This window comes from Pinus tabuliformis, chromosome 4_2 (genome assembly GCF_031772625.1).
Source record: "Pinus tabuliformis cultivar Carrire ecotype Pingquan chromosome 4_2, CPIR1, whole genome shotgun sequence".
NCBI classification, from domain to species: domain Eukaryota; kingdom Viridiplantae; phylum Streptophyta; class Pinopsida; order Pinales; family Pinaceae; genus Pinus; species Pinus tabuliformis.
Genome location: NC_142304.1, coordinates 336,706,512 through 336,733,667, shown reverse-complemented (window position 1 = coordinate 336,733,667; position 27,156 = coordinate 336,706,512). Strand labels below are relative to the sequence as shown.

Sequence of the window (27,156 nt, the reverse complement as noted above, 5' to 3'; positions counted from 1 at the left end):
AACTCTCTCGCAGCTTTATTAGCTGAATAAATCATTACTGGTTTGTCTTGGCTTCAATCAATCATTGCATGAGCTTCACAAAATCAAACTCTCATTTTTATGCTCTTAGCCTGAGTTTTGATATCATAAGTAGGCAAAACTGGGCTGTCAACTGCGTTAACACGAAATGTGGATGCAGAAAAGTAATGAAAGACACATACGGTCATTCATACTCTTAAGAAAAAACACATTTACAATACTTGTTTGAACTTTGAACTCAATTAACCATTTACTCTTTATGGTGCTTTTAATAGGCAAAGCATTACATAATTTGACTTTCACAATACCCGTAAAAGTGACTGGAAGTGTAGAATGCCACGCCTTGACACATGATATTATGCATTCTGTAAGAATACTGAAGACAGCACATGATGGCTGCCCCCTTATTGTATAGGCATATATATCAAAATACGTTTACAATTTACCTCGTGCATAAACTATTGTTTCTTGCTCGCTTTATAGTGCATGTTAATGTCTGTGTTTCTCTAGCTGCACAATGATACTTTTACTGAAGTGACTGCTGTCACAGAGGGGTGGGATTTCCTACAGGGTAAATATGCTAATTGGAACTAGTGATTGGTTTCAACTTGTGTCAGGGTGGCCAATCTTGAAGCGGGTTAATGGCAAGACTTACCTTCCATTTATTGTGAAAGTATAAGGGCACATCAAATTTTGAGGGCATTGGGACCTTTCAGAATTGATACCATCCTGCATTTTCCTTTTGGAGCATGTTTTCATGTTTCATTCAGTGGATAATAGGTGAAGTCCTATGACATGGTTTTGGATGATCATATGAAAAATATGAGTAAAGGTCAGCTTTTGGGATTGTTTATTACACTTGGTGTGGTCACATTTATCATCTCGAAGACTGTTCTTGCTTATTTTCTCTACAGGAGATGGTCCAGACACCGCGTTTCTCAAGAAACCAAAACAGGTATTTTAGCACTCCAGTAGGATGAGCAATGTTTCTCAGTGAGGATGCAGCATGTATTTATAATTTTACTAATGATTATGTACTGTTTTATAATCCTCTAGCAATGGCTTTCAATCTGTTTATTGACATCTTACACATTTACTGCCATTCTTCAGTTTTTGGTCAAATTGAATTTTGGCTTTCTTTCATATCTTATACCTAAAATTGAGATATTTTCATTGTTTTACTATTTTACAACACAAACACATATAAAAGAGATTTGATTGCTCAAAAGTAGAAAGTGATATAAAATTTTTTAGTAGTGGTGGAACTTTTGAGTTTAGGCTTCTTCGATGTGAATAGCTTTGATTTGATTCTTTTGGATCCATCACAATGTGTTATTTGAGTCGTCATTTTGAGCCAGCAAGTGTGGCTCATCTTTAGGACAATGATGAGAATTCTGATGAATAGATAAATAGGTGAGAGATACCAAGAAAGGTAAAAAATTAATGAACATTAAGTCAAATAAACATTCGAAAGGTAACAAAAACCCTTAAAAGAAGGAAAAATTTAATATACTAATGGTCAATAGAAGAGGAGATAACTATATATTAACCATATTCTTAACGAAAAGTTAAAATATTAAATTAAGAATATTAATAGGGGCTAAAATTAAATTAAGCTAATAGATAATATAATTTATCCAGTAAAATAATCTTAAAAACAAGGAAATACCTAAAAATATATATAATAAAGGTTAAAATTAGATTATTATAGTTAACTATATGAATATATTATTCATATCCATATCAAATAAGTAAAAGAACAAAGATAATAATATTAATAAGTCTTGTTACCGCTCATTCTAAAAGGGGCCTTGTTACCCACCACTTTGTGGGTAGTATCCATAGGAAATTTTTTTCTCCTAGATGGTCCTCAGTTGGTAGTCGGTAGCCAGTAGCCCCTTGCAGCAACCAAATAGCTCGATGTGCCACCATCTCCGCCACTTGAGCCAACCATGTGGTCCCTTGCCCAACTGTTATGATCGTATGTTTGAAGGTGGGCCTCCCGACCCCGAAGGTATGGATTTTCATTAGCGTAGTTGAGTAATTTTGTTTACTTATCACGAACACTTTTGGGCATGGATTGGTGGGGGGATTTGGTAAGTTGACACAGAGGCAGCGCAGAAGCCTTGAGGGAAACTGAAATTTGCTGGAGGGTTCGATTTCTGTAGCTAGAAGCCGGGGTGTGAGACTGGGAGAGCAGAAGTTTGAATCTCAGAGGAAAATAGATCAACAGGGAAGCGTGACGCAGATCTTAGACAGTGTGACGCTGGGCTGACGCAGACACTGCGCAGAGGCAGCTAGGGGTTGTTCATTCAAGGGATGGATTAGTTAGGATTTTCAGTGATAGTGTGAGGTAATCTCACAGATCTCTTTGTTTGTGATATTCTCTGTATTGGATAGCCAATAGGGCATCTAGAGATTGTATTAAGAAATTACTATTGCATAATAATAAAATCTTCAACTGTTGCATCGGTTTTCCCACACTGGGTTTTTCCGGGGACATTTGTCCAAAAATAACTGTGTAGATGTGTTGCGTATTTCTTTCTTGTTCAGTTTCTTGTTTCCGCATTTTATTTAAATGGTGAAGGCTGCAGTGTATTAGTTTCGGTGTTTACCGTAACACAGTGAATAATTTGTTTAGTTACTTAACAAATAGAAGAAACTTAATCAGTTGCTACAGTAGAAATTTGGGGCTTACAAATTTTCACGTTTCCTAGACAATAACATGCCCCACATATCAAGTATATCTATGACCACAAAATCCATAGCAATGGTATGTCAGGATTCATAGGTAATGTCACCTTAAAATCTTTTATGTGAGGCTTTCTACTTCAACGGGCTTGGCGTTGAAACTACATACACTTTTATACTTCTGGGAGATGCTAAGATCTAGTTGCTTCATGACTTCTGTGAAAATTCTATCACTGCAGCGACTGATTTATTTTTCCTACTTATTCCACAATAAGTTATTTATGAAATTACTTAAATAAACATTAAAATAAAATGCGGCTGCAGATATCACACCGTAATATAGAAACAAACATATGCACAAGCATTAACACATTGACACAGATATTTTGGACAACATTCCCCAGAAAAACCCAATGTGGGAAAACCGGTGCATCAAAGGAGGATTTTATTATTCAGCAATTCTTTTGTACAACAGGGTGCCAAACTGGCTTACCCACAGAGAGAAATAATTCTCCAACACTTCTCCCCCGGAGGATCCAAACCCGGAACCGCGGATCGGAGCGAACCGTCCCGGAATCCAATTTGGAAGCGCGATTCGGAGGAGGAGGTGGCGCGGTTCCGGAATTTAAATGCGATTCCTGCCTTTTGGGTTGCGGCCACCCCGGAACCGCGGATCGGAGGGCGGTTCGGGCACGGGGTGGCGCCACGCTTCCGGCCCGGAACCGCACGCCACCCGCACGCCACCCAGGCGATTCCGGAAGCAACCCCGCGGCCTCCTTTTTTTTAATTTATTTTTTTTAAATTTGTTTTAATATGTGACTTAACTAGCATGAGGGGGTGGGTTAGGTTAGTTTAGGGTGAGTCTAGGGTGACTTTAGAAAAGAATAAAGCCCCCATTCTCTTCTCATTTTCTCACTTTGAGTTTATGAGAGTTGGAGAAGAGAAGAGAGGAGAGGAGAAGAGAAGAGAGGAAAGGAGAGGAGAAGAGAGGAGAGCTTGGAGGAGTGAAGAAGGAGGAGCTAGGAGAAGGAGGAGGAGCTTGGAGCAAGAGCTTGGAGGACTTCATCTACAAGAGCTAAAGAGGTAAGTTCAAACCCCAAACTCCCTTGTTTTTTTGAAAAAAAAATTGTATTTTTCTCCTCCCTCTCCTACTCTTTCCCATTGTTTCTACTTGCTCCTTTATTTACAGGTTGTCCACCACCTATATCCATATTCCAAGATGGTGTTCTTTTGGCTTCTATGTATCATTCCACTCTTGGTTTTAATGATGGCAAGGGTGAGGAATAGAGGGGAAGAGGAAGGGGATGAACTTGGTCCTAATAGTAGTGACCCAATGTATGATGAGGAGGAAGGGTTTGAAGAGGAAGGGGATGAACTTGAAGAGGACACTGAAGCACAAGATGGGAAAGGTACATCAAATCCCTTGTGGAACTATGTGACCAAACTTGAAGGGGGAAAGGGTGGTGGATCTTACAAATGGATGTGCCCTCATGATTGTCATGGAGGAAAACCATATACGGGTTCATATACCCGTCTGAGGAGGCATTTTTGTGGGGTGCTAGAGAGTGATGAAAAAAAGGGTTCTGTGGGGGTAGCCATTTGCCCAAAAATTTCAAGTGAACAAAGACAAAAATACATCAAAATAGAGATGGCTGCACAACAAAAAAACAAGAAACAAAAAACTCATTCAGAATCAAGTGCAACCTCTAAATTTGGTAGTTGCCCATCTCCTTATGGTACTTCTGCAACCTCTGGAGGTAGAAAAACAATAGGGGATTTCCTTAATGTTACTGGGAGGGATGATGTGGATGGAAAGGTAGTCCGTTTTCTTTGTGCTTGCGGTGTACCATTCAATGTGCTTCGCTCTCCCTATTGGCATGACATGGTAAAGGCCATCAATGAAGCCCCAAAAGGATACAAGGCCCCCAACTATGAGAAAGCTAGAACAGTGTTATTAGAAAGAGAAAAAGCTAAGGTTCAAAGAGCTGTGACACGTTTTACACATGAGTGGGTGGATTATGGGGTATCCATTGTATCAGATGGGTGGACAAATATTAGAAACCAACATTTGATAAATGTTCTTGGTGTTTCTTCTAAGGGTGCAGTATTTATTGCATGTCATGACTCCTCCTCCATCAGTGCAACTGCACAAAACATTGCAGATCTCCTATTGAAATCAATCAAAGATGTTGGTCCGAATAATGTGGTTCAAGTGATCACAGATAATGCAGCAAATTGTAAGGCAGCAGGAAAAATTATTGAGCGTACTCATCCACACATCTTTTGGTCTGGGTGCCTGGTTCACACATTGAACCTTTTGATGCATGATATTGTGAAACACAAAGAATGTGGGTGGATTGCTGAGGTTTACAGGAAAGGGAAGCAGCTCATTAAATTCATCACAGGGCATACAAGGGTAAACTACTTCTATGGCACTTACTCCAAGTTGCAATTGCTTAAAATTGCAAAGACAAGATTTGCTAGTTATTACCTCACCTTTAGGCGGCTAGTGAAGGTGAGACAAGCTTTAACTAATCTGGTGTGTGCTGAAACATGGGATGAAATTAACCAGTGTACAGATGGTGCTACTGCTAATGTAGTCAAGGACACTGTTCTTGAGACTTACTTTTGGTCACAGGTTAAATATGTTTTGCAATTCACCAAACCAATTTATTACATGATCAAGTTTGCAGATTCAGATCGACCAGTAATTGGGGAGGTGTATGAGCAAATGGATAGCATGTTGGGGCAGATTAAAGACATTGTTGAGCCTAGAGATACCACCTTGTACAATTATATTCGTGAAGAGGTGGAAAAGCGATGGGATATGCTAAATGTTCCATTGCATGCATTAGCATATGTTTTGACACCTAGGTACTATCATCCATCATGGCTTTCAAAACCAGCACCTGGGGGGGGAAGCAGGAAAAAACCACACCAAGATAAAGAGGTTCACGAAAAATATATGGCTGCATTGAGTAGATTAATCCCTGATAATGAGGAGGCTGCATTGGTACGGAGACAGGTGAGCAACTATACGCTCAACACTGGTCCATTTGGGAGCATGCATTCAATTGAAGATCGAGAGCATTTTTCTGCTCTTGAGTGGTGGAACATGCATGGAGGGCCTACTCCACTTCTACAGAGTTTGGCATTGCGGGTGCTATCACAGGTGGTAAACACTTCTTCTGCAGAGAGGTGTTGGAGCTCTTATTCTTTCATCCACAGTGTTAAAAGGAACAGGTTGAGTTTAGATCGGGCAGAGAGCTTGGTTTATGTTCATTACAACTTGCGATTGTTGTCCCATTACTGTGAAGATGCAAAGTCTAATAAAGACTTGTTGACTTGGGACAAGCATCCAGAGGAGCCCAATTTGGAGGATGGAGTGTTGCAACTAGAGCAATTAGAGGATGCTCTTATCCAGGTATGTCCATTGTGGTATGAATTTTCCAATTTTCCCTTATAAAGCATTTCTCTAATTCATGTTTTTAATTTTTTTGTTAACTAGTGTTTTTTTTTTTTTGCATGAATTTTTTGAGCGATTCTAGGATGATGATGACCGTGTTGATATGCCACCACCCCCACCCCCATCTGGTCCTAGGTTCCATGGTTCAACACCAACAGCAGGGGGTTCTTCTTCATCAGTTCCAGTGCCACGACTTACACAGGGACCATCTTCTTCATTGCCACCACGTGGAGGCACGCCATCACGTTCTATTCGTGGTGGAAGGAGGAGAGATTAGTAGATATATTCACAATCTACTTCTTTTTGTCATAGTCTATAGATTACTCATTAGACTTGTAGACTTGTGAATTTGAATTTTGAACCTTTTTGGCTTGGCGGTGACCAAGTGACATATTTTGTAAACATTATTATTTGAATTTTGGACATGACAAATGTTGACAGTTGCTCACTTGCTAGATAAATCATAATATGCTCTATGTTTTATGTTTTATAATATGCTTAAATGTTTTATGTTTTATAATATGCTTAAAAATTTGATGTATGTTTGTAATAGCTAGAATATAGATGATTGTTGTACATACTAGTAACTACAATGGAATCATGGATGCCATATCTATCTTGATTTATGCAAAAATATGCATGTTTTCATGTCTTCTACAATTAATTTGGTATTTGGGATGTTTGTTTTGAGTATAAATGCAAAAAAATATATAAAAATATATATATATATAGCAGACGCTTCCGCGGACGCTTCGCTCCCTAGATTTTTGGAAAATGACGCTTCCGCGCTTCGCGCTTCCGCTTCGCGCTTCCGCTTCGCTCCCGCTTCGTGCAACATTGCTCTTGGTGTACAAGAGTCCATACTCGACTGTTCTCTGTAAAACCCTGAGAACATGTTTGGCTGCTGCCCAGTGCGCCCTCTTCGGTTCCACCATGAACTAACTGAGGGTGGTGATAGAGTAGTAAATGTCTGGCCTGGTATTGACCAAATACATCAGGGACCCTATGAGCTACCTGTATAGGGTGGGATCGACATCCTTGTATTCTGATGCATCAATCTTCTTCCAGTTGGTGATCATTGGCATAGCCATAGGTCTATAGTCCTCCATCCTGAATCTTTTCAGGATTTCTGTAGCATACTTGCCTTGCCCAAGGAAGATTTCTCCCTTTTGTTGCCAAACTTCCAACCCTAGGAAGTAGTGCATTTGTCCCAAATCCTTCTAATCGAATTCTGTGGCTAGATTCTTCTTGTAGTCGCCAATGAGTCTGGATCCTGTGAGAAAGAGATCATCCACATACAATACTAAGATTAGCGGCTCGTTCTCTACAGCCAGATAGTAGAGATACGGATCCGCGTCACTTTTGACAAACCCCATTTTCTGCAAGTAGCCATCTATTCGACCATACCATGCTCTTGGTGCCTGTTTTAGCCCATACACGGATTTATTCAATTTGCATACATGAGACTTCTTCTCATGAGTTTCAAATACCTCTGTTTGTTCAATGTATACCTCCTCTTCTATTACCCCGTTCAGAAACGTCGTTTTGACATCCATCTGATGGATCTCCCATCCCATCTAGGCTACAAGAGATATCACGGTCCTAATAGATGTATCCCTGGCTACCGGGGCGAAGGTCTCCTCATAGTCAACCCCTTCCTTTTGAGCATACCCCTTAGTCACAAACCTGGCCATGTATTTCTCAACACTGCCCTCTGCAGCATATTTGATCTTGTAGATCCATCTTGAACCTACCACTGATCTGTCTTGAGGTCTTGGCACCACCTCCCAGACATCATTTACCATTATGGAGTTGTATTCCTCTACCATCGCATCTAGCCAAACTTGATGTTGAGCTACCTCCTTGAAACTGGCAGGCTCTCCATCCTGAGCTACTAATGCCTGATATCTATCTGGCTGTTTTCGCTCCCTCTTATTGTTTCTTGGCGCATCGATGAAGTCCTCTGCATCTCGCAAAATTTGACGAAGTTCCCTGCTAGTTCTTCCTCTGCCAACAGGTGCTTCTGTTCGCTCCTCCTCCTCATCCTGAGAATCTTCCTGTCCTGAGGAAGAATTCTTTACTTCTGTTGGTTGAAGAGGCTTAACCAACGGCTCCTCTTTTGACTGCTCCTCGGAAGGCATCTCGCGAGATCTTCTGAAAGCCCTATCCTCCATGAACTTTACATCTCGTTGTACTACTACCTTCCTGCTCCCTAGAAGATAGATTCTGTATGCCTTAGCGTTCTCGCTATATCCTACCAGATATCCCTTTTCCGCAGTCTGATCCAGCTTCTTCCTCTTTTCTTCGGGTATGCGGCAATATGCTAGACTCCCAAATATCCTGAAATGACTAACTTCAGGTGTCTTCCTTGTGAAGACTTTCTTTGGAGTAATCTTGCCCATTGCCCGATGAGGAGTCCTGTTCTGAACATAGACTGTTGTGTTGCATGCTCTGCCCACAAGAATTTTGGCATATCCTGATCATACATCATGGCCGTAGCTGCTTCTACAATAGTCTTGTTCTTTCTTTCTGCTACCCCATTTTGCTTTGGATTATATGGAGCTGTCCACTCTCTTCTGATGCCCTCCTTAGTACAAAAATCGGTGAAGTCCTTATCGACATATTCTCCACCATTATCTGAGCGCAAAACTTTTATTTTCTTCCCAGTCAAATTCTTCACTAGAGCCTTGAACTCCTTGAATCGACAGAAAACCTCATCCCCAGTTTTCAGAAAATAAATCCAAGTTTTCCTTGAGTGGTCATTAATGAAGGTAAGGAAATACTCGGCACCATTGAGAGCTTTGATAGACATAGGTCCATAGATATCAGAGTGTATCAATCTTAATACACTCTTGGCCCTGTGTTTGCTCCTAGGAAATGTTGCTTTGGCATACTTTCTTAAAACACATCCCCTGCATACATCATCTCGTTCCGTACTTAGATCCGGAACTCTTGTTACTGTGCTCCTGAGAATTCTCAGAGCTCCATGGTGCAAGTGACCTATTCTTCTGTGCCATAGTTTGTTCAAGGCCTTGTCTCCATGACTTCCTATTAGTGCCATTGGTGATTCTAGTTGCAATCTATACAACCGATTACTTTTGATCCCGATCTGCACTTTCTTTTTCCAGCTCGGGTGTTTGACGTATACCTTCTCCTTGATGAAGTAGACGTCATAGCCCTTGCCTTGTAGTTGCGACATAGAAAGTAGTTCATCCCCAATCGCGGTACATGCAGTACATTTGTAGCACGAAACCGTTCTCCCAATTCTGTTTGAAAAACTATGGTACCCTTCCCTACTAGAGTACACTTTGCCTTATTCCCCATGGTGATCTGAAAGTTCATCTTCTCTTCTTGATATTTTGAGAAACACTCCCTGATTCCCTTCAGATGCCACGAAGCTCCACTTTCTATATACCATACCTTTGATGATGCAGCACTAGTCATACATGCTACTTCTTCTTCCAGCCTGGAAACCAACATAGAGAAATTGAAATCTCTTTCTCTTGTGCAATCTTCTGAAAGTTTGCGTGAGTCTCCTGACGTGGATGCCTCTGCATCATGGTCTCGACCCATAGCTGATTTTCTCTTTTTGTCTTTGATTACTTGCTCTGATACCATGTGAAAATTCTATCATTGCAGCAACCGATTTATTTTTCCTACTTATCCCACAATATGTTATTTATGAAATTACTTAAATAAACATTAAAATAAAATACTGCTGCAAATATCACACCATAATTCAGAAACAAACATATGCACAAGCATTAACATATTGACACAGATATTTTGGACAACAGTCCCCGAAAAACCCAATGTGGGAAAACCGGTGTAGCAAGGGAGGATTTTATTATTCAACAATTCTTCTGTACAACAAGGTGCCAAACTGGCTTACCCACAGAGAGAAATAATTCTCCAGCACTTCTCCCAATCCCAACATCAACTCGATTGACCTTTGCATGGCTCTCAAAGCCTCTGCGTCAGCCCCGGGCCTCTCCGTGTCACTCACGCAGGCCCAGCAAGTGACTGCGCAGTCTTCTACTGCCTCTGCGTCTGCTTGAAAAGCCCTCTGTCTGCCTCTCCTGCCTTTGCGCTGATCTCGCCTCTCTACTTCGTACTTGCTGCCTCTTGACTGCTCACCAGACCACTGGTTCAATTTCTCAGCTAACCCTGCTCTGAGAAATTGAACTGACTGGTCTCCCTCAGTGTGTTCTCCAAGTGACCTTCAACCCTCCTCTTATACTTTTTTCGTTGATATGTCAAAGGCCGAGATTAAGTCCCTAATCAACGGCTAAGATTAGATCTGGCTCGATCCATGACTTTTGGACCATTCTAACAAAGTTTTATATTAATACACATTAATATTTTATTTTCCCTAAGTTTAGACATAGGGATTCCATTAAAAATATTAATTATTTTAATATCTCCCAAACTGTTTAGAATCTGCCCAAACCCTTTCTGGGTATTGGATATCTCATGTGCCTTAGCCTTTCCACCAATTTTCGTGGTTAGAGCATATCCGATGCTACCCCAAATCAATGACTTTTACTGGCATGATATTTTTGGAAGCCCTTGAATCCAACATACAATTGTGCAATGTGAAATTTTCAACTATTGCAACAACTAGAAATTATTCTTCTAACTGTAAATTAATTATCAGTTTATTAGCTATGACAAACAATGAATAATTCACAACTATAATTTTCACCAAAATAAATACTTTGGGAAATAGATTGGAAACTGAGAAAATATTGGCACACACACAAAAATTATAACACCGTTAGTTTTTGGACAAAAGTCCCCGGAAAAACCCAATGTGAGAAAACTGGTGCAACAACTGAGGGTTTTTATTGTTAAGCAGCAGTGAGAAATTTTGAGTACAATTGGATGCCAAAACTGGGAATCCTTTACAAAAGAAACTGGACACAAAAAATTATTGAGACAAATCTTGTCTCACTTGGCACTAATCTAGATCCAAAACTGACAAATACTGGGCTCTATGAAACCCCTGTGTTAGCCTCCGTGTCACTCCTACGCAAGCATTGGTACGCTTTGCCTAGAAATTGCAACTGATCAAGTCGTCTGCCCAACTCAACCTTTGAGAATGACTCACCAAACCTCTCTAGAAATTCTCCTAGTCTCTAGAAACTGAATCGACCCTCTGATTGGCCAAATCGAACTTTGCCTCTGAAGCTTCTGCGCCAGCACTGTGCAGCCTCACTGAGGAAACTTGGCCCCCCTGTAGTTGACTCTTTGGAACTGGAGGACTTCCTCTGGACTCACTGTCTGTGCCTCTCTGTCTTTGTGTCCCCTCTCTGGCTCGAACTCTTTCCGCAGAATGTTGCTGCTCTCGAGAAAGTCGAACTACCCAAAGAAATTGATCTCAAGTGTCTTTCTCCATCTACCCATTGACTTCTTATAATCTCTAGTTGGGACTCCAACAACCAAGATTAAAACTTAATCAATGGCTGAGATCATTTCTTAGTTGATCCATGTGAGTTTCTAGAGAGACATCACCTTCCTCAATTAATTGTTGTTAATTAATCATTTTCCTTAAGTTATGTTAAGTTATGGTATGTTCTATGCTTAGAGCAGTTTACTTCTTTTTATTATTATTATCCATAGATTAGCAATCACATGTACAGTAAGTAAAGTGCAGATAGAACATTAAACGATCGACAGAAAACAAGCCAAGACAAGAGACACAAGATGTGGCGGCTAGCCAGGGACAAACCCCAATATGGGGAAACCCTTTGATCAAATCTTCTTTTATCTTCAATAATTGAGCAGAGAGAAATAGTACATAAATCTGATTTACATCAGCAGCGACAAACCCTAGATCAGCCCTAAACTAGGGAAGACAATATCTTGCAAACCGATTGTCGGATTGGCTTGATTCCTTCACCAAAAAATGCGGCCTTCTGAGGAGAGTCAGTTCCACCTACAACACAGTTATGAGAGAGAGTCTGATGGTCAACGCTGGTCAAACTTCCGATCTACAGTTGCAGCCCTAAATTCTGTGTCCTTCCTTCCACACGTGTGAGAGAAGAGTCCCTTTCTGCGCAGTAGGAGAAGAGCCTCTTTTCTGCACAGGAGAGAGAGAGAGATGTGATGAGATTTGTGTCCAAATGGGGAAAAGACTTCCTGTATTTATATAAAAATGTTGATTATGAATAGATGCGTTTGTTGGGCTTCTGAGCCTACATGAGTTGCTGGTCGACTTGATAATTATTCCATAATCAAAATAAATTCATATCTCCATAAATACTTATCGGAATTGGATGGTCTTTAGATCAATCCTACACCTCTCGACGAAAGGAATCTAATAAAAATATTATCAGCCATGAATAAGATGACCCACATGGAGTTTGGACCTAGTTGCCAATTTTAACAAGTTAGACTTGGGGAAAAATTAATTACTGATTAATTAACTTAATTAAGGCAATTCTAGGTGGATTTTCCTAAAACCTTTTATGGGTTTGGAGTCCTAGTGTTTCTTAGCTTCTCTGACAATTGTTGAGACTAGAACACCATTTGATGCTACAAAAACTAACACTTGCTCTTAGCGAGGAAGGTGTTCTAGTGTTGTATTGCTACAACACCTTGTCTCTGCATCATCCTCTATACGCTGTTGATGTCGGGCCACTGTGACTGCTTGCCATTGCCCACGAACCACTGCGCAAATTTGATGCTGCATCTGTGTTGCTGTTGACAGTGCTATGCTGCTGCCAACTCTGCATCTTCTCTACAACTCCCTCTCAACTGTTGCTATTGTTGACACTGCTATACTGCTGCCAACTTCTCATCTGCTCTACAAATCCCTCTCAACTGTTGTTGCTGCTACTGCAACTGACAAGTATCCAAAATACTGAATCAATTGTCTCTGTGTTGCATTTGTCTCCTGGGCATTTGGCTGCTACTAGCCTCTGCACTTTCCATCGAGGAATCTGCATTGTTGCTGACTCTGCCACTGAGCCTCTTGCTCTGCTGTCAACACTGCTCTGCACTCCTTAGCACTTCACTGCAACTAGTCTTCAATTGTCACTCTAGAATCTGACTGCATCAACTTTCTCTGATCCTCATGCTACGGAATGTTGTGGGCCCCTGTAGCAAGGGTAATGATCCATGAGAAAACACCATCCGATGCTTACCTCGATGGACCCTGCCCAACTTCGCGCAAATCTGAACTCTGATATACTAATATTGCTATTGCTACTGCGTTAGTACTATCTCTGCACTGTTGCTACAACAATTGCAATAATGAGTCCGATCTCCCCAGATCTTGAAGCGTTAGCTTCCATAGGGCTGCTCCCTTTGAAGCTAGACTCCCTTTGAGTCCCGATCTCCCTAAGGGAAATCTCTTTGCTCACTTCCAACAACTCACACTTCCCTCCTGTATTGGAAACTAGACTGTGTAGCTTTGCGTTGGGAATCTTCTTGCTGGAATTGCACCTGCATGCTTCAACTGGGCAATTTACACTACCCATGTCACTGTAACTAGCTTTGCAACTGTCTCACGTGTACTGACTACAACTAGTTCTGCAACTGTCATTTGAATGAATGACTGCACCTACTGGCACTGGATACTACTACTGCCATACTACGGGCCCTTGTAGCAAAGGTGATGATACCGCTGCAACAACTGGAATGGATCCAACTGATCCCGTTGCTGCTTTTGCACTGGATCCTGCCCATCCAACACACTAGAGTTTCATACTCCTCATGGATCTAGTGCCTCATTATCTCCTCTTGAGTTTGGTCCTTGTCTGGGACCCTTCTTCACTTTGCAACTCGCACTAGACAACTCACACTTCCACCAACACCTATCTCTAGCAATTGGAAGTCGATTTGCTGCCCAAATCTATGTTTTGGCCAACTCGCATGACCTCCTCTGGTAATATGGTACGACCATCTCTAGAACACTGTAAAATCTGTGAAGCTCCAACAACTGGAGACTGATATTGGAAGTCTCCTTCTCTTCCCTGCTTGGCCTCTATCTCTGTTATTCATACTCCTTCCTAGAGTGAGAAAATCTGCCTGCAGCTACTACCGACTACAATTGGAAATTTGTATTTTTGAATATATAAACCCTCTGAGAGAAATTTCCTTTGTGTGTGCACTTTATTTTCCACTTGACGCTGATTCTGCTCTAGAAAATCTACTGCAAAACCTTTTTGCGCCCATACAAGAAATTTGCTCAGTGAAAATACTTATTTGTTTCATCGAAATTACTTCCCGACTTCACTATTTCCTGCTAGAGCTTCTACTGGGCTTTGGGAATTTTTCTTGCCACTTGCACTAGAAAATCGAACCCTTTGCCCAGTTCCCAACAGTTCGAACTTCCTGGCCAACCTCTGCGCAAATCTGGAAAACAGACTCCCTCTGAATCTAGACAAATTCTTCCTTCTGCTTCTGAGCTTCCTGTCAGATCAAATTTGCTCTGATACCATGTGAAATTTTCAACTATTGTAGCAACTGGAAATTATTCTTCTAACTGTAAATTAATTAGCAGTTTATTTGCTATGACAACTAATGAATAAATCAAAACTGCAATTTTCACCAAAATAAATACTGCAAAATATTATCTGGAAATTGAGAAAATACTGGCACACACATATAAAAATTATAACACTGTTACTTTTTGGACAAAAGTCCTCGAGAAAACCCAATGTGGGAAAACCGGTGCAGAAGTTGAGGGTTTTATTATTAAGTGTGAAAATCTCTGAATTTAACACATCAGAAACCCCTACTGCAATATCTGGTTTATTATCTCCAAATTGTTCTTTACATTAACAAATTATTTATATGCATAAATATCGAAATAAACACAATTGCAGCCTTCACAAACATACAGATCAACAACTGAAATAAACTGAGACAACACAAGGGACACTGTTATTTTGGACAATCGTCCCCGGAAAAACCCAATGCAGGAAAACCGGTGCAACATATAGAGGGTTTTATTATTATGCATATTTCTAAATAAAACTAGGGTGCCAGAAATGGCTCACCCTTAAGAGATTATCCTTGACAGAAGTACCCATCTCCGGAGACAGATATTCCGGCTAATCAACAATTGGATGATTGGCCCCACAGTAATCGAATTATTCCTCAGCTGGACAGTGAAAGCTGCTCCAAGCTATCTTCTGGAACTGCGTCACCCTCTATGACTCTGTGTCAGCTAATCATCTGTCAATCTAGCCCACGAAATCACCTCAGCGCAACCTCTTAAGCCCAGCGTCAGCTCTGCAGCCCTCTGTGCTGCCTGCGTTAGCCTTTGCGACTTTTGTGTTAGACTCTTGGCCCTCTGCATCTTCTGCGCTGGCCTCCTCAGCCTCTGCGTCAACCCTTGTTGCTTCTGCGTCAAGCTCCCTAGGCTCTGCGTTGTCTCTCTCGCACTTTCTCTGCCTCTCTAATATGTATTCTCGGCCTCGTACCGAACTGCCCCTCGCTGCAACAGATCACTAACTCGATTTCTCAACAAACCCTGCCACAGAAAATCGAATTGATTGATCAACTTGGTGTGTCTCCAACTGACCCTCAATCCTCCTCTTATACTTTTCCTGTTGATGATTCAATGACTGAGATTAAGTCCCTAATCAACGACTAAGATTAGATCTGGCTTGATCCTCGTTATTTAGAACTTTCTCACCCATATTATATTAATACACATTAATATTTTAATTTTCCTAAGTTTAGACTTAGGAACCCCATTAAAAATATTAATTATTTTAATATCTCTTCATCCGGGTGGAATTTCTCCAAATGATTTCTGGGTCTTGGAGATCTCATGTGTCTTAGACTCTCCACCAATTTTCATGGCTAGAGCACATCCAATGCTACCAAAAATCAACACTGCCTCTTAGCGAGGAATGTGCTCTAGTAATGCTTCACCATCGAAACATCACATTGATCCTTCGCATCAGTCCTTGTGCTGATGCTTGGCCCACTGCCTCACATACCCTGCACTGCTGCTTCCTGTACAGCTGCCCATGACACTGCCAATGCCACTGCTACATCTGTACTGCAGCTCCCTCTCAAAATGTTGCGTCATGCTGCCTATACCACTGCCACTGTTAACTGCTGCACTGCAACTCAGTTACCGAGAAGTAATTGACTGACTACACCCAAACATTGACATCCAGGTCAGTCTGGAATCCTCATGATGCTGAAGCTACCTTTGCTGCTATCTTGTGCTCCCTCTGCTGCCACTTTGTTGCTGCAACCTCTTCTGTGCCTCTCGCAACATTGCCTCCTCCACTATGTTGCTACAAACTTCTGCACTCTAGCAGGCCTTGCCGCTCCATCACACCTTGCTCCATCCAACACTTGTCATCATGCTACTGTCGTTAAGGGCTCCTGTAGCCGTATGTGATCCAAGAGTTTGGGCACCTTAAGGATCCTACCCCTAGTATGTAGTCCTCCTGACTACAACTCGATATCACCCCACCTCTTCTCTAGAGATGCATGAGCACTCATGGGACAATCATCATTCTTCTCGACTTATTTCTCCGCCTTAGCTGGAGCTGCCTTTGAATCGGAAGCTTCTCCCCTGCCTTTCTTCCTAGGGCACTGAGATGCATAATATCCCAGCTCCCCACAGTTGAGGCACTTGACCTTGGAGATGTCCTTCTTCTTCCTCTTCCTTTGTTGTCCCGCAGATGCTAGAGCCGCATCCTCCTCCTCTTTCTTGACTCGAACTCCCTTACCACTACTCCTCGCCTTGATCATTCTCCTGATCTCTACCTGTCGAAGAGTTGCCCACATATCCTCCTCCCAACTGGGGAGAGTTTCTCTGCCCAAAATGCTTTGGACAAACGTCTCCCAGTCCTCTGAGACTGCATTCAGAGCAGTCCTGAACATAAACTCTGGATTTGGTGTAGACCCCACGAAAGTAAGTTGGTCGCGAATTCCTTGCAACCTGAGGAGGAAGTGATCTATCTCCTCTCCTTTCTGCATCTGATATGACCTCAACTGATTCTCCAATAACATCTTCCATTGCACGAAAGAGCCCTGGTATAAGGTGGTCAACATCTGCCACATCTCATTTGCTGTGTTCTTAGCAATATATGGTATGACATGATCCTTGAACCCGTCTAGAATCATGCATTTCGCCTTCGCGATTGCCTCTTAATACTTCTCATTTGTATCAGGGTCAACTGAGACAACTACGGTTTTCAAGGCATAGTTCTTGATGCGATGTTTAACCAGGATTGCCAGGATCCTGGCCTTCCAGATGACAAAATCGGAAACCCCGTCCAATCTGTCTTGATCCCTCAATCCATTTACTCCCATCTCTGCTCCTCTTCTGGACTCCCTCTGAGTCTTGACTTCCCTCCTGCAAATCCTCCTGCCAACTGTCGAATCACTCCTCTCCAATCCCCCTTTGCTACTGCAACTTGAATCTAGACTTCTTGGCTAGAAATCCGTCAAGGTAGTGCTTCCCTCTACCTTGGTTCCGACTCCTTAGAAACTGTTTTGTATAGACAAAAACAATGTCCCACCAAATCCTCAAATCATAATCTGCACAGCTCCATTAGCCCCAACAACTGAAGAATCTAAGCCCTTCAAGCTTTGCGCAATCAGAGTGAGAGTTGGATCAGCTCCTCCTAGCCTCAGCGTCAGTCCTTCGTGGCTGAGAAAGATGACTGAGCACTGCGTAGGCCTGATCTGCCCCCCCTCTGCCTCTGCGCTGGCCTTTCTCCTAACTCAGAACGCTGACGTAGGCTCTGCGTCACCCTCTTAACATTGCGTCACTCCTCCTCTTGCCTCTTCAGCTCTGGAACAATGATGTCTGTTGGGACAACTGCTTCTCTGCTGCAAATCTTCATATTTCTTCTTCTGGTGTCTTCAGTCCCCCTTGATCTGCAATCGATTTGATACCATGTGAAAATTTCTACATCTAAAACCCCTACTGCAATATTTGGTTTATTATCTACTACTTGTTCTTTACTGTGAAAATTCTATCATTGCAACATCTGATTTACTTTTCCTACTTATTCTTCAATAAGTTATTTATGAAATTCCTTCAATAAACATTAAAATAAATTCTGTTGCAGATATCACACTGTAATACAGAAACAAACACATGTACAAGAATCAACACATTGACACAGATATTTTGGACAATAGTCCCCAAAAAAACCCAACGTGGGAAAACTGGTGCAGCAAGGGAGGATTTTATAATTCAACAATTCTTCAGTACAACAGGGTGGCAAATTGGCTTACCCACAGAGAGAAAATTTCTCCAACACTTCTCCTAGTCCCAGTGTCAGCTTGGTTGACCTCTGTGTGGCTCCCAGACACTCTACGTCAACCCCTGCTTGACTGCGTCAGCCTTGGGCCTCTCTGCGTCACCCACGCAGACCCTCTAGTGACTGCGCAGTCTCTTGATGCCTCTGCGTTTGCTTGAAATGCCCTACGTATGCCTCTCTTGCCTCAGCACTGGTCTCCGGTGGCTGATCCCTTCTCTCTGTTCCGTACTTGCTGCCTCTTGACTGCTCACCAGACCACTAGTTCAAATTTCTCAGCTAACCCCACTCCAGAAATTGAACTGATTGGTCTCCCTCAGTGTGTTCTCCTAGTGACCCTCAAGCCTCCTCTTATACTTTTCTCATTGATAAATCAACGACCGAGATTAAGTCCCTAATCAACGACTAATATTAACTCTGGCTTGATCCATGACTTTTGGACCCTTCTAACATAGTTTTATATTAATTCACATTAATGTTTTATTTTCCCTAAGCGTAGACTTAGGGACTCCATTTAAAATATTAATTATTTTAATATCTCCTAAACTGTTTAGAATTTGCCCAAACCATCTCTGGGTATTGGAGATCACATGTGCTTTAGCCTCTCCACCAATTTTCGTGGCTAGAGCACGTCTGATGCTACCCGAAATCAACACTCCCTCATAGAGAGGATTGTGCTCTATTAATACTCCTCACTGATTATCACCCTGATCATCTGGCATCGGTCCCTGCGCTGATGTTAAGCCTCCCTGCCCAACATCCTCTGCACTGCTGCATCCTGTATTGTTTCCCATGGCTCTGCTACTGCCACCGCTGCATATGTACGACAACTCTCTTTGCATTCGTGCTGCTGCTAGTCCTTTCTCCCAACACTGCATCCACACTGCAACTCGCTCTGCATCCTTGCTGTTATCACTCCCATTTTTGCTAGTGAAACGAGTTCTTTACCATCCCCATCTTTTCCCTGAATTAGTCAAAATTTGTCCTTCCAAGGGCCTTGGTGAAGATGTCTGCCACCTATTCCCCTGTAGGAGTGTAGCTCAAACTGTACATCTCATTGTTGGACTGACAAAGTGACACTGGATATCAATATGCTTCGACCTATCATGAAACACTGGATTCTCAGAGAGCTTGATGCAACTCTGATTAATGCACATGATCCTGGTTGCCTCCATATTCCTTCTGAATAGGTTCACAAGCAGTTTTCTAAGCCATATGACCTCACACCAAGCTGTGCTTGCTGCCATATATTCTGCCTCAAATGAGCTCAGAGCCACGGACTTTTGTTACCTACTACACCAGCAGGTCATTCCTGATCCATTGTTGAAACAATACCCAGAGGTACTTTTCCGATCCATTGAACTTCCTGCCCAATATGCATAAATAAATCCACTCAATTTGATATCCCTACTCCTGGTGTACAAGAGTCCATAATCGACTGTTCCCTGTAAATACCTGAGAACATGTTTGGTTGCTACCCAGTGCGCCCTCTTCTGTTCCACCATGAATTGATTGAGGGCGTTGATAACGTAGCAAATGTCTGGCCTGGTATTGACCAGATACATTAGGGACCCTATGAGTTGCCTGTATAAGGTGAGATCAACATCCTTGTCTTCTAATGCATCAATCTTCTTCTAGTTGGTGATCATTGGAGTAGCCATGGGTCTACAGTGCTCCATCCTGAATCTCTTCAGGATTTCTGTAGCATATCTCCCTTGCCCAAGGAAGATCTCTCCCTTTTGCTGCCAAACTTCCAACCCTAGGAAATAATGCATTCATCCCAAATCCTTCATATTGAATTCTGTTGCTAGATTCTTCTTGCAGTGCTCAATGAGCGTGGATGATTCCGTCAAAAAGAGATCATCCACATACAATACTAAGATTAGCAGCTCATTCCTACAACCAGATAGTAGGGATTTGGATCTATGTCACTCTTGACAAATCCCATTTTCTGTAAGTAGCCACCATACCATGCTCTAGATGCCTGTTTCAGCCCATACAAGGCTTTCTTCAACCTGCATACATGAGACTTCTTCTCATGTGTCTCAAAGCCCTCTGGTTGTTCAATGTATACTTTACCCTATTCAAAAAAGTCGTTTTGACATCCATTTGATGAATCTCCCATTCCATCTGAGCTGCAATAGATATCACGGTCCTAATAGATGTATACTTGGTTACTGGAGCGAAGATCGCCTCGTAGTCAATTCCCTCCTTTTGAGCATACCCCTTAGCCACAAACCTGGCCTTGTATTTCTCAACACTGCCGTTTGCAACTTATTTGATCTTGTAGATCCATCTTGAACCTACCACTGATCTGTCTTGAGGCATTGGCACTACCTCCCAGACATCGTTCACCATTATGGAGTTGTAATCCTCTACCATCATGTCTAGCCAAACCTGATGTTGAGTTGCCTTCTTGAAACTGGCGGGCTCCCCATCCTGAGCTACTAATGCCTGATATCTATTTGGCTGTTTTCGCTCCCTCTTATTGTTTCTTGGCACACCGATGAAATCCTCTGCATCTTGTAGAATCTGACGAAGTTCCTTGCTAGTTCTTCCTCTGCCAGTAGGTGCTTCTGTTAGCTCCTCCTCCTCATCTTGAGAATCTTCCTAACATGAGGAAGAATTTTTTACTTCCGTTGGTTGAAGAGGCTTAACCAGTGGCTCCTCTTTTGACTCCTCCTCGGAAGGCATCTCACGAGATTTTCTGTAAGCCCTGTCCTCCATGAACTTTACATCTCGTTGAACTACTACCTTCCTGCTCCCTGGAAGGTAGATTTTGTATGCCTTAGCGTTCTCGCTATATCCCACCAGATATCCATTTTCCGCAGTTTGATCCAACTTTTTCCTCTTTTCCTATGGTATGTGGCAATATACTAAACTCCCAAATGACTGAATTCAAGTGTCTTCCCTGTGAAAACTTCTCTGGAGTAATCTTGCCCAACGCCCGATGAGGAGTCCTCTTCTGAACATAGACTACTGTGTTGCATGCTTTCGCCCATAGGAATTTCGACATATCCTAATCATACATCATGGTCCTAGCTGCTTCTACAACAGTCCTGTTCTTTCTTTCTACTACATTTTGCTTTGGATTGTAGGGAGCTATCCACTCTCTTCTGATGCCCTCCTTAGCACAAAAATCAGTGAAGTCCTTATCGACATACTCTCCACCATTATCTGAGCGCAAAACTTTTATTGTCTTCCTGGTCAGATTCTCTACCAGAGCCTTGAACTCTTTGAATCGACAGAAAACCTCGTCCTTGGTTTTTAGAAAATAAATCCAAGTTTTCCTTGAGTGGTCATCAATGAAGGTAAGGAAATACTTGGCATCACTGAGAGCTTTGACGGACATAGGTCCGCAAATATCTGAGTGTATCAATCCTAGTACACTCTTGGCCATGTGTTTGCTCGTAGGAAACGCTGCCTTGGCATACTTTCCTAGAGCGCATCCTATGCATACATCATCTCGTTCTGTACTCAAATCCATAATTCTTGTTACAGTGCTCCTGAGGATTCTTAGAGCTCCATGGTGCAAATGATCCATTCTTCTGTGCCATAGTTCATTTAAGTCCTTGTCTCCATGATTGCCTATTAGTGCCATTGGTGATTATAGTTGTAATCTATACAGCCTGTTACTTTTGATCCCGATCTGCACTTTCTTTTTCCAGCTCGGGCGTTTGACGTATACCTTCTCCTTGATGAAGTAGATGTCATAGATCTTGCCTTGAAGTTGCGACACAAAAAGTAAGTTCATCCCCAATCCTAGTATATGTAGCACATTTGTAGCATGGAATTGTTCTCCCGATTCTGTTTGAAAAACTATGGTACCCTTCCCTACTGGAGTACACTTTGCCTTGTTCCCCATGGTGATCTGAAAGTTCATCTTCTTTTCTCAATATTCTGAGAAACATTTCTTGAATCTCGTCATATGCCACGAGGCTCCACTGTCTATATACCACACTTCTGATGATGCAGAACTAGTCATACAAGCCACTTCTTCTTCCAGCCTGGAAGCCAACATAGAGAAATCAAAGTCTCTTTCTCTTGTGCAATCTTCTGAAAATCTGTGCGAGTCCCCTGACGTGGATGCCTCTGCATCGTGGTCTCGACCCATCACTGATTTTCCCTTCCTGTCTCTGATTACTCCCTTTGATACCATGTGAAAATTCTATCGCTGCAACATCTGATTTACTTTTCCTACTTGTTCTTCAATAAACATTAAAATAAATTCTGCTGCAGATATCACACCATAATACAGAAACAAACACATGTGCAAGAATCAACACATTGACAAAGATATTTTGGACAATAGTCCCCGGAAAACCCAATGTGGGAAAATCGGTGCAGTAAGGGAGGATTTTATTATTTAGCAATTCTTCAGTACAACAGGGCGCCAAATTGGCTTACCCACAGAGAGAAAAATTCTCCAACACTTCTCGTAGTCCCAGCATCAACTTGGCTAACCTCTGCGTCGCTGCCAGACACTCTGCGTCAGCCCCTGCTTGACTGCATCAGCCCTGGGCCTCTCTGCGTCACCCACGCAGGCCCTCTAGTGACTGCGCAGTCTCTTGCTACCTCTGCATCTGCCTCTCCTGCATCAGCGTTGGTCTCTAGTGGCTGATCCCTTCTTTCTCTTCCGTACTTGCTGCCTCCTGACTGCTCACCAGACCACTAGTTCGAATTTCTAAGCTAAACCTGTTCTAGAAATTGAACTGATTGGTCTCCCTTAGTGTGTTCTCCAAGTGACCCTCAAGCCTCCTCTTATACTTTTCTCATTGACAAATCAACGACCGAGATTATGTCCCTAATTAACGGCTAATGTTAACTCTGGATTGATCCATGACTTTTGGACCCTTCTAACACAATGTTATTTTAATTCACATTAATATTTTATTTTCCCTAAGTTTAGACATATGGACTCCATTAAAAATATTAATTATTTTAATATCTCCCAAACTATTTAGAATCTTCCCAAACCATTTCTGGGTATTGAAGATCTCATGTGCTTTAGCCTCTCCACCAATTTTTGTGGCTAGAGCACGTCCGTTGCTACTCCAAATCAATATTTACATTAACAAGTTATTTATATGCATAAATATCGAAAGAAACACAATTGCAACGTTCACAAACATACAGAAATAAATTGGGACAACACAAAGGACATCGTTATTTTTGGACAATCGTCTCTGGAAAAACCCAATGCAGGAAAAAAAGTGCAACATATCGAGGGTTTTTTTATTATGCAGATTTCTGAATACAACTAGGGTGCCAGAAATGGCTCACCCTTCAGAGATTATCGTTGGCTGAAGTACCTTTCTTCGGAGACAGATATTCTGTCTAATCAGCAACTGAATGATTGACCCCACAGTAACTTCGATTGTCCCTCAGCTGGACAGTGAAAGCTGCTCCAAGCTATCTTCAACACTCTACGGCTCTACGTCACCCTCCAGGGACTGCGTCACCCTCTACGGCTATGCGTCAGCTAATCAGCGCTCAATTTTGCACACGAAATCAACTCAGCGTAGCCTCTTCAGCCCAGTGTCAGCTCTATAGTGCTCTGTGCTGCCTGCGTCAACATTTGTGGCTTCTGCGTCAGCCTCTTGGCCCTCTGCGTCCTCTGCATTGGCCTCTTGAGCCTTTGCGTCAACCCTTGTTGCCTCTGCATTAGGCTTCCTAGGCTCTGCGTTGTCTCTCTGGTACTTTCTCTGCCTCTCTGATATGTATTCTCGTCCTCCTGCCGATCTGCCCCTTGCTGCAACAGATCACTAACTCGATTTCTCAGCAAACCCTGCCCCAGAAAATCGAATTGACTGATCAACTTGGTGTGTCTCCAACTGACCTTCAAGCCCCCTCTTATAATTTTCCTGTTGACGATTCAACGACCAAGATTAAGTCCCTAATCAACGACTAAGATTAGATCTGACTTGATCCTCGTTCTTTAGAACTTTCTCACCCATATTATATTAACACACATTAATATTTTAATTTTCGTAAGTTTAGACTTAGGAACCCCATTAAAAATATTAATTATTTTAATATCTTTTCATCTGGGTGGAATTTCTCCAAACGATTTCTGGGTTTTGGAGATCTAATGTTCCTTGGCCTCTCCATCTATTTTCATGGTTAGAGCACATCCGATGCTACCAAAAATCAAAATTAAGTAGCAGTTGGAAATTCTGAGTACAACTAGATGGCCAAACCAACAATCCTTTATAGAAGAAACTGGCCACAAAAAATTGGTGAGACAAATTTTGTGTCACTTGGCAGTAATCCAGCTCCTAAACTGACAAATACTGGGCTCCCAAAACACCTACGTCAGCCTCTGCGTCACTCTTGCGCAAGCACTGGTACGCTCAGCCCTAAAATTGCAATTGATCAAGCTGTCTGCCCAACTCAACCTTTAAGAATGACTCACTGGCCCTCTTTGGAAATTCTCTCGGTCTCCAGCAACTGAATCGACCCTCTGACCGGCCAAATCGAACTCTGCCTCTGAAGCCTCTGCACTAGCACTACACAACCACACTGAGGAATCTCGACCCTCCTGTAGCAGACTCTCCGAATCTGGAAGACTTCCTCTGGACTCACCATCTTTTCCCCTCTCCGTCTCTGTGTCCTATCTCTGGCTCGAACTCTTCCAGCATAATGTTGCTGCTCTCTAGAAAGTCGAATTGCCCAAGGAAATCGATCTCAAGTGTCTTTCTCCATCTACCCATCAATTTCTTATAATCTCCAGTTGGGACTCCAATGACCAAGCTTAAAACTTATTCAATGGCTGAGATCATTTCCTAGTTGATCCCTGTGTGTTTCTAAAGAAATATCACCTTCCTCAATTAATTGTTGTTAATTAATCATTTTCCATAAGTTAGACTTAGGAAGAAAATTAATTATTGATTAATTAACTTAATTAATGCATTTCTATTTGGATTTTCCTAAAACCTTTTCTGGGTTTTGGAGTCCTAGTGTTTCTTAGCCTCTCTGACAACTGTCGAGACTAGAACACCATCCAATGCTACAAAAACTAAAATGCAAGAGGAAGTTATTAATGGCTAAGGTTATTAATGGCCGAGGATCGACTTCGACCTAGTTGATTTCATTGAGTCGGTCGTTGTAAAAAATACATAAAGTATTTATTTTTTTATGAAAAAACATAATTTTAAAGATTTTCATTGATGTGTCCAAACACAAAGCATTAGAATATAGAGAGAAGACAACATATGATCAAAGTAGGCTCTTGAATATATCCATTATATCAAAATGGCACCCAGTGCATATTCCAATACATACATGATATAGAGATCAGAACAAAAACATATAACCAAGGAGGCTCTAAATGGCCTCTACAACAAAAGTAAAACATCACTAGTCACTAGTCACTACTGGCTACTGCTAGAGAAGCCAACATCATCTGGCTCAGAGAAGCCAACATCATCTGGCTCAGACTCTGAATCAGAGTCAGACAGGGAAACCCATGGCTCCTCCTCCTCATCACGATTTCCAACTGCAATTGTAGAAGTAGTCACTAGAAGGCACAACAACTGCATGTTGAGATAGACGAGCTATGTGCTTGTGTCGTGGCTAAGTAGAGGAAGTGCCTGCAACTAGAGGACTTGGGGCTAGGCCTGGTACTAGTGGATCTCCATATAACTGAACATTATGTTCAACTAATGCCTCCCTTGTAAATCCAAAACACGACCAATATCCTCATAGGTCTTTAACATGCATATGCTTCATCAACCCTCCAACTCCGATCTCTGCCTCATAGGTCTTTAACATGCATATGCTTCATCAACCCTCCAACTGCGATCTCTGAGACTATTGGAATCGTTAACACCACGTCTCAATTAAATGACTCGGCCTCGCTATTTTTGAATACAAAGGGAAACCCATTGAAATCCCGCTCCGAACCATATAAGGTCAGACTTCAAATGTTTATAAGTCGCATTAACAACTGTCGTCGGGTCCACCTACTACCTCCGCGCTCTCCGAACTCCACTTGCTCGATCGCCGACTAGCGCTTTATCGCCATCGGCGCATCAAGTTTCCATTAATCGTCAGCTCTAACGCTTTCGATTGCGACTTAGCAATCAAGTCGCGACTATCGATCTGGTTCATGATTCGACAGTTGAGGTTAACTCGCGCAATCGTATTTCGCTAAACCTCCAGGCCAGATCCTTTCACTTCAAAGCGCCGTTCCTATGGACCCGAAATGGATTAGACCACTCTCTATAATATTTCAAGTCCGGAACTCAATTCCGACTATGTTTTGCGCCATTCCTTAGTGTAAACTGGGTTTTACACTTATGGGACTTAAACTACATAATTCACTTCGCCGATGCAATATGATCTGGACCGTTGATCTTAAGAGATCTAATGGTATCTGTGCCTCACTCTTCGTTCCTCTGCATGTTCCTTTTCTTAGAAATTATGCTGTTTTGTTCAGCGTTTCTCCATGGTTTGGGTTCATCTTCAGGTTTCCTCAAAGAGTTCATTCTTCCGCTTCCACTGTTCAATTTCTCTGAGCATAACTCTTAAGCGTATCCTCGCTTCGCCATTCCTCCAGAGCTTCCTTTGTCTCTTCACTTGGATTCAAAATCCATTGTGATTCCTTTGAATCACTCCGTTCCTCTGCGTCCTTAAGAATTCTACCTGCAACTTGTTGCAGAGCTTACGAATTCACAATAAATCATTCATGAAATACTCCCCAATGCACTGGCATAGTCAGGCACAAACTCT

At 42.1% G+C, this 27,156-nt stretch overlaps 2 protein-coding genes across 2 annotated transcripts in view; both read left to right on the top strand.

The window, feature by feature from the left end:
* Positions 1-27,156, top strand: part of LOC149169316 (receptor-like serine/threonine-protein kinase At1g78530) — a 193,075-nt gene that overhangs the window by 113,285 nt on the left and 52,634 nt on the right. Inside the window, exon 4 of the mRNA XM_089427063.1 lies at positions 636-973. Coding sequence (XP_089283189.1) covers positions 814-973 — 160 coding nt within the window. The 5' untranslated portion in view covers positions 636-813. The remainder of the gene's footprint in view (positions 1-635; positions 974-27,156) is intronic.
* On the top strand, positions 3,257-6,510 carry LOC149169317 (uncharacterized). Its single transcript, XM_089427062.1, has 2 exons — positions 3,257-6,133; positions 6,258-6,510. The coding sequence occupies exons 1-2, from the start codon at positions 3,929-3,931 to the stop codon at positions 6,450-6,452; spliced, it is 2,400 nt and encodes a 799-aa protein (XP_089283188.1). The 5' UTR covers positions 3,257-3,928; the 3' UTR covers positions 6,453-6,510.